General features: G+C 31.5%; 1 protein-coding gene across 1 annotated transcript; it reads right to left on the reverse strand.

Moving 5' to 3' along the window:
- Window positions 1-2408: 2408 nt before the first annotated feature.
- Window positions 2409-6518, reverse strand: LOC114382497 (soluble inorganic pyrophosphatase 4-like). The gene is made up of 9 exons (XM_028341966.1): window positions 6305-6518; window positions 5428-5565; window positions 5292-5320; window positions 4306-4371; window positions 4120-4227; window positions 3451-3516; window positions 3187-3307; window positions 2962-3043; window positions 2409-2765 (listed from the first exon to the last, which is right to left on the reverse strand). The coding sequence occupies exons 2-9, from the start codon at window positions 5561-5563 to the stop codon at window positions 2723-2725; spliced, it is 651 nt and encodes a 216-aa protein (XP_028197767.1). The 5' UTR covers window positions 5564-5565; window positions 6305-6518; the 3' UTR covers window positions 2409-2722.
- Window positions 6519-8367: the final 1849 nt, after the last annotated feature.

Raw genomic sequence — 8367 nt, forward strand, 5'->3', positions numbered from 1 at the left:
TTTGAAATTTGAATTTTGTAATCGATTACCAAATGTTTGTAATCGATTACCATAGACAAATTTGGAAATAAGCTTTTCAAAAGGGTTTTGAAATTTGAATTTTGAATTTTGTAATTGATTACCAAATGTTTCTAATCAATTACCAATAACGACACTTTAGAAAACACTTTGAAAAGTTATGACCGTTCAGAAAACACTTTGAAAAGTCACGACCGTTCAAAATATAATTGTGTAATCGATTACCAGAAACCTACAATCGATTACCAGTGAGAAAATTTCAGAAAAACTTTTTGAAAAGATGCATTTTTTCAAACCATTTTGAAAAGGTACAATGGGCCTATATATATGTGTCTGACTTCGAAAAGAGAGATGTTCTAAAAGAACTTAATAGTCAAATGCTCTCTTAACAACTATTGGGTAAACACTTACAAATTTATTGAGAATTCATCTAAGAACTTCAATTTGTATTATTATCTCTAAAAGAGAAAAATTCCTCTAGAATCTTCAATTTGTATCATCTACTCTAAAGAAGAGAAATCTTTCTGTTCATCTCAGAAACTGAGTTGTAATCAAGAGACTGATTGTCTCTCGGATTGTGAGAATTGTAATCAAGAAATTGAGTGTCTCTTAGAGAATCTTGAACACAAGGGTGAGAGATTCCAAAGTGTGTTCGAAATCTATAAAAGATGTACAGAGATAGTGAACAATCAAGTGGATTGCTTGAGGATTGGAAGTAGGCATGAGAAGTGGTCGAACCAGTATAAATCAAGTTTGCAATTCTCTCTTCCCTTATCTCATTTATTTTATTACAATCAATTTTGTCTTGCACGTTTAAAAAACATCAATTAAATTGATTGTTGTTTCTTCTTCTTCATTCTGAGTCTATCATTTAAAAGGAGGTTAAAGTTTGTTAGTGGAAAAATTTTAAAACTTTTCACCCGTCTTAAGTTATTGACTTGTCCAATAGAAGGTGTTCTAAACTAATGTGGCAACCCATATCTGTGTTTCATGGTATATACACCCTGATGTTCTGAAATTTATGCACATAAAACCCTAGATTTAAGTGACGCCAGTTTTCATACTCGCTATCTCATTATAAAAATTCTACAAATTTTATTAGTTAAATGCTAAGCTCATCTCCAATGGAAGACGTCTAATGAATTTTTTAGGATAAAAAATATATGTTTTTTATTTTCTTTTGTTATTGGAGAAGTCCAATTGACATTGTGGGTGTTTCTTAAGTTTTTGTTTGGGTATCTTATATCAATAACTCATCTCTAAATTTTTTTTAAAAAAAAATAATTTAATATGTTCTAAGAGTATGTTAAATTTTAACCATTAAAGATATCTTAATGGATGAGATTGATGAAGTTTGTTGAAAAATTGCACAGGATCTTGGTCCCCAGCCATCATCATCTGTGATGTGTGGCACGACGTATTCAAATGTGAGGTCTCTGTAAGCACTTGCAGAGTTGCATGCCTAGCCACCATCTGGCCTCTGGCTGATGACTCACTGAACTATGACTGATTCGTTCCTCATCAGCTATGTGCCATCTGTTTTGCTTAAGCTTAAATCCAAACTTTTATTGATTCACCCTTTTTGGTATTTTGTCAAATGTTGTTACGTGAATCTAGATTGATACATGGTGGATTGATGAATTTTTTTCCACACTTTTTAAATGCAGTTTATTGTTGTAAAAAAGGGGGGGAAATATAATTTGTTATAACCCGAATCAGTCATATAAATCTTCAAAGACAATATTTGAAGAGGTAACTTTATTATTATACTAATCTTGTTTTTTTCATGTAAAAAATCTTACTCGGTTATTGTAATATATATGTGACCTCATACATGACTCGAATCAGTATAATCTACATCAAATTATTTCATTTTTTTTTCTTCCAAAAAATCTTGAGGATTTCTTCACTGTTTCAAAAAATTATATTGACCAATGTGCTAGTGTATACTAGTTTTTTTTTTTTTTGGCTAGAGTAGTGTGTAATAGTTTAGCTTTGCTATACTTTTTCCCTATTGAAACAGATAACCCCGCAGTAGCGCACTAGCGCCCCAAATACACATGTGAAAAGTCCAGAGGGACATGATAAAGAGAAACATAGTCAGTATAATAAAAAAAAAGTTTTAAACTGTAGTCATAAAGTCATGAAGCATATATATTTAATAAACGAGGCAAGCTAGATATAAAATTTTAAATCATTTCCATCTTTAATAAGTTGCTTGAACCGTAAACATGCCCTTGTTTTGCATGTGTCATCCTGGTACAACCATACACATTGACATTGCTCTCTGCAAATTTACGAGGCACCAATTTTCTTATCGCGTATTATTTGCACACGCGATGAAATAGTTTTGATCTTGATTCGATGCAATTTTTCGGGTAAACAGTGGCAATAAGCACAAAACATAGTACTAATATTTGTTGTAAAAATGCTTTATATAAGATGTAAGAATCCCATATGCTCCAAATATTTGGTAGAGTGAGCTACAATAATAAAACTTTGATATTAATAAATGAAAAAATCATTCACTCAAAACTAAGCACATGTGTAGAATATGCATGTTGCAGCCCTGAGACCAATGCACACGCGACAAGGATAGAAAGCTTTTGTTATCGTCATAATCGTAATTATAATAGCAGCCTTTGAATACATGTAATGTATGTCTTCACAACCAAACAAAATTCCAAGCACCCAGGAATCAACACTACCGCCTCAAGTTCTCCACAACGTATTCCGCATATAAGGTCCTTCTCACAACAAAATAAAAAGGTTTTAAACTTCATATCATTCTTGCGCATGAATAAAAAGAGAAGTAATAAAATTGAAACCTTAAAACATTTTTAAAAAAAATGTCAAAATTGGACGAGTTAAAGTGATCAATTACCCATTACTTAATGGATAAAAAACGGTTTAGTGATCATGAATCAGATGGCTGCTACTTACATGGAATGCTTGATCGCTTCATAGGCAGCTGAGGCAGGAAGAAAGTCGTTCACTGCAACTTCCTTGTTCTCATTCTTCTTGTCTAATTCCTTTATTAAGAAAAACACAAAAATAGTTTGATTTTACATGGCGCACCAAATGATACTTGTGTATTTCGCTGTTATGTAGATGCTAACATATAGGAAGTGCTGAACAAACACATTTTGAAATTCTTGGAAAGGATACAATCTTCAAAGAAACGACGAATTTCAGCTAAACGGTGTGGAGGAAGCTCCTTGATATCATTGTAATGCCTATACTCAGGATCATCAGCACAGACAGCAATTATCTTGTCATCTTTCTCACCCTGAATTTGATCACAATTAATGGTAGATCAATAATCAAAAGAACTGCTAAATATATATATATATATATATATAGAGAGAGAGAGAGAGAGAGAGAGAGAGAGAGAGGCTCTTGCTTTGTGGAAAAAGGGAATGTCTAATATACCTGATCAATCATAGGCATGAGACCAATAGCTTTGGCCCGAAGAAAGCAACCCGGAAGAACTGGCTCCTGTCCAACCAAGTACGACCAAGGGTTAGCATCACAAAAAAACAGTAAAAGCATAAAACAAAACGTACTTAATAGATTAATTAATTAATATACTAAAGATAATGTATAAAAATATATACATAATATACACTAAAGATAGTAGAAAAATACTGAAGATGTAAAAATGTAGGATGGTCCACAAACGTCAAATACAAAATTGTTGAACTAGGAAGGCCAATTCATTGACTCTCCTTGAATTATTACGATAAAAATATTCTGGGATTATTAATTATATTACAGTATATAAAATAATTTTATTCAGGTTCCCACATTGAGATCACTTGAGCTGGCTAAATTTTAGATTAGTAATAAAGATAAGGCCTAATAAGTAAAGGTCTTTTAAAATGACAAGGATCACTTTAAAGACACTAAAATCATCAAAACTATAGAAACTCTACTCAAGAGACTTTAGTTAAAATGTTGACCTCGTTACTCTAACCACCAACTTAAGTATTTGGTATTGCAGTTGAACGGAAGTTGTTGACTTATTACACAATCCATTTTCAGAAAACTTGAATCACACTAACTAGCAAGAAGTTGGCAATATGAACAATATTCAAGTACCTGCATAATAACCAAGACATCCATGGGATCACCGTCCTCACAAATAGTACGTGGAATAAACCCATAGTTGTGAGGATAAACAACTGATGAGTAAAGTATACGATCAACCTGCACATAGATGCATGTTCAGCAATATCCTGTCAACAAGTGTAACAAGGGAAGAAAAAGCTAGGCAACCATGATTACCATAATAAGTCCAGTTCTTTTGTCAAGTTCATATTTCACCTTGCTTCCTTTCCCTATTTCGACCACCTGCAAGATTCAGCAATATTTCACAAGTATTCAAGTCTAATTTCTCAATAGAGGCAATAAAAATCATAACAATTTAAGGTCACAGGAACAACATGATATGAAAACTTGAGATTAGAGTAGCCATGCTGATTAGAAAATGTTATAGGTCAAACACTGCAATTCTTAAAAAGCTTAGGCTTATCATTCTATAGCATTTAAGAATTAGATGAAAAGAAAAAGAAAGCATGAGAAACATAATATAGGAAATATTTTGGGTACTTGACAACAAATTGTCCCGCAATGCTAGATATGCTTAAACCTATAGTACAAGTTTAGAACAAATTCAGCCAGAATCCCATACAAATAATCAAATTATGCCCTTCCAACAAGTCAGTCAGGTAACAGGATAGTCATTTCCAATAAGAAGACAGACTAACTGGAAAAATTTGAGATGAAAATGGAATCGCCATTATCCAATATGATCCCTGTTCTAACCATCAGTCTACAAAGCACCAATACTTGCATTTGCTTCACTATCCAATATGAATATTTGGATACTTCATACTTATTTGATGTCCTCTTTACACACCCACACACACATTGCAAGCATTGTTTCCTATATAGTAACACAGTATCAACCGTCCAGGGTCGGCTTAATGTTGGGCCTAGAGTAGTATACATGAGGTCATGAATCAAAATTCAGTGACTATTGTAAAAAAAATAAAATACATCGTATATCTGTTTTTTTGGTGTGAATTACATTGTATATCTTTTACTTTACCATTCCATCAAACAAACATGCATATTATATCCGTGCATCATAGCCATTAATAGATAAAATCTCAGCAAAACATTTAGTGATCCTTTAATGATTTGGCATGGAAATTGCATGACAAGTCATTCAATGTTTAGGATTGTAAGTTTTAAGTATATATGCTTACACAGTTGAAGATCTTTGGAGCTTCGGGTCCTGCATTGTGGAGAAAATACAGTTAACATACAAAATAAAGTAAGAAAAAAGAAATACATCACGATCAAAACATTAAGATGTCACAATTTTACAATTACATAGCTTACCTATCTCAAGATCGTGCCACGGGTGTGCAGCAACGTGTCTCCTGGAAATGGATGAAAGAATCCTCTCGTTAAGACGAGGGTTTGGGGACTGTTGATAGCTGGAAACCTTGTTTGGGGTCTCAATTGGTGGAGCCATTTCTGCACTCCGAAATAATAAATAATATTTTTCACTAGATCCATAGTTGTATTTTCACATTATTTACCAACCTTTTAAAAAAAAAAACAATGTACCAAATTTGACCTTTGACCTTTCAATAATCACCCAAAAGAACAGTGTCCGAAAATTAATACCATACAAAATCAACAATAATCAATCCATTTGACGCGTAAACTTAGGCAAGAATTGCAAAAACAAAATCTATTCTAATTTCACCAAAAGCACCGTCATAAAAGATGAATGTCTGCAATTACGAATTAAAAACTCAAATAATCAATCCATTTGACAAAATCTATTTTAATTTCAATAAATGTTATATGCAGAGACACCTAGTTTTTTCTTTTCCAATCTCACCAAAAGCACCGTCACAATTGCAATTACGACTTTAAAAAACACGTTTTCCTATAACTCATTTGACATTCTCTGATTCAGAAGCCATTTTTGCAAGCGAAACGGCAGAGCATAGGGAATTACACAAAAAAAAAAAAAAAAAAAACGTAACTAAACGGCAGGGAAAGGCCAAAACGGCGACAGATCTGAGATATTCCAGGGCAAGCATATTGCTACTACTTAAAAACAGAGGTTACTAAGAAACGTGGAGTTTAAGAAACGGCGCTTCAAGAAAATTAAGCAGAAATAAGAATTAATTAAGAAAAAAAAAAGTTTAGGAGCATCGCAACCCTAGCGGTGGGAGTGGAAGGAGGAAAAACGGGAACTCACCGACAAAGTAATGTAAGTGTGGTGGTGAAACGAAGGTTGGAGAAAAAGAAGAAACAGAGATCTAGAGAGAGAAACGATGAGGTGTGAGTGGAATGCTTGTTGAGTCTGCAAAGAATGGGATGCGAGGGCGCTTATGTAGAGGAGGAGGATGTGAGGTGTACGCAACGCGTTCCCGCTCTCCTTGTTGTTTCACAGACACAGGCCATAGCCACTTCACCTTTATTCAAAATTAAATTAAATAAGGAGAAAGAATCAGAGAATATCTGTTTGGTAAGGTGCCGAATAAAAAAAAATAATGTAAGAAATAAAATAAATATAAAAAGAAAAAAAATGAAAGAAAGAAAAATTTAATTAAATGATGAAAAACAAATGATTAATTTATTAAAATTAAGATTAAATATTCAAATTCGATTTTTATTAAAAATAATTATTGATTAAATTTTATTTATCTTTCCATTGAATAAAAGATTAAGTTAGATAAAATAACCTGGGTTATCAATAAATGAATATAAAAAAAAAAACGTTCATTGAGAGTTTCTATTATAGTAATGTTTAGATGTTGCCGTTTTTAAATAAAAACATAGAAGTGAAAATCAAAATAAAAACTCTTGTTGTTGCATTTATATTTTGCGAATTTGGGAATATGAATTCCTTAAAATATGAAAGGAATTAGTAACATTTAATTAATGTGAGTTTAGCTGTGACAAATTATTTTGATAAATAATTATATTTATAATAATTTATTATAAATAATTATATAGTAGAATTTTATATTTTAATATGGTGAGTGAAAAATAGTTTTAAAATAAATTTTTTCGTTTAGTTTTTTGATTTTCCTTTATAATAAAATTATAAAAAGTATGGCATTATTTTTAATTATTAATTTTGTATTTAACATAAATCATTATTAACATAATTTACAAAAATAAAGTTTTTTAAAAATAATTTGATTACTCTTAAGTACAGATTCTAAACTTTTGCTTATGATAATAAAAAAACTAATATAGCTGTTTCATGATTTTGATAATTTTAGCAAATATATTGGCGTTTTCTTGATAAAAGAAAGCTGTTTTTTTTATAAAAAAAGAAAAAGAAAAAGAAAAAAAGAAAGCTTTTTATTATAAAATTAATTTACTTAAAGAATTTGTACTTTTTTTTATCAGTGGTGATTTATGTTTTTGTCTCAGAAATTATAATACTAGTCATTCAATTTAGTAATGATATCTGGTTACCACACTAATCATGTGTGCGGTAAGTGGATTATTCATTCCTTTTAAAGTAAAAAGCATGAATTACTTTGAAGAATTGAAAGAGAAGAATAGAATACGATACCTTCTTTCCTACTCAGCATGGATAAGCATCTCTTACCCGTTTATCATATGCTGACTGGGTGTGACGTGGACCCACCGTTGACGGAGACGGCGTTCCAAATCCGAACGGTCGTGCGGTGCAGTAGGAACCCACTCCTACGCCATATTGTCTCGAGACAGCAAAGAAGTTTGTTCCGTTAACGAAACGGATCTTCGCTCACGGCAAGTGGGGATCATGTGTGATGCAGTGCTGGCTCACCCACCATTCATCTCTCTCTTTTTTAGTCTCAATATAACATTTTTTACGTAGAGATTTTTCAGATTAATTTTCATGCTGTGGATAAATATTGCATTTTTAATCCATTAGAACTCTTTCCGAATAAACTAAACACAAATATGCATATTTTTTTTCAAACTAAGTAAACTACTAACTGATCTTTGAGGGTGAATTGGATTATCACTCCGGTTATTTATTTTTCTGCTTACTAGCGATTTATGAGCTACCTATGTATGTTTAAACTAAAAGTTGTTCATTTGTCTATGTATGTTTGTGATTTTTTTTTTTTATATAGATAGTAACTTGAGATTTTGATGTATTATTATTATTATCTTAAAATGAAAAGAAAAGGTTCTTTAAATTAAAAGTTAAGTAAAACAGAGAATTGAAAGAATGAAAAAGAAAGAAAAAAACATGATAACAATAAAAAGAAAAAAGAAAGCAAGAATGATATTATTTTATATTTGCAAATCTAT

Source organism: Glycine soja, chromosome 13, assembly GCF_004193775.1.
Source record: "Glycine soja cultivar W05 chromosome 13, ASM419377v2, whole genome shotgun sequence".
Lineage (NCBI taxonomy): Eukaryota > Viridiplantae > Streptophyta > Magnoliopsida > Fabales > Fabaceae > Glycine > Glycine soja.

Coding starts and splice junctions, on each gene's coding strand:
- LOC114382497 (XM_028341966.1), bottom strand. CDS start 5,563: ATGGCTCCACCAATTGAGACCCCAAACAAGGTTTCCAGCTATCAACAG. Junction 4,228..4,305: donor AAAGAACTGGACTTATTATG/GTAATCATGGTT, acceptor ATCTATGTGCAG/GTTGATCGTATACTTTACTC. Junction 3,044..3,186: donor TCGTCGTTTCTTTGAAGATT/GTATCCTTTCCA, acceptor TAAAGGAATTAG/ACAAGAAGAATGAGAACAAG.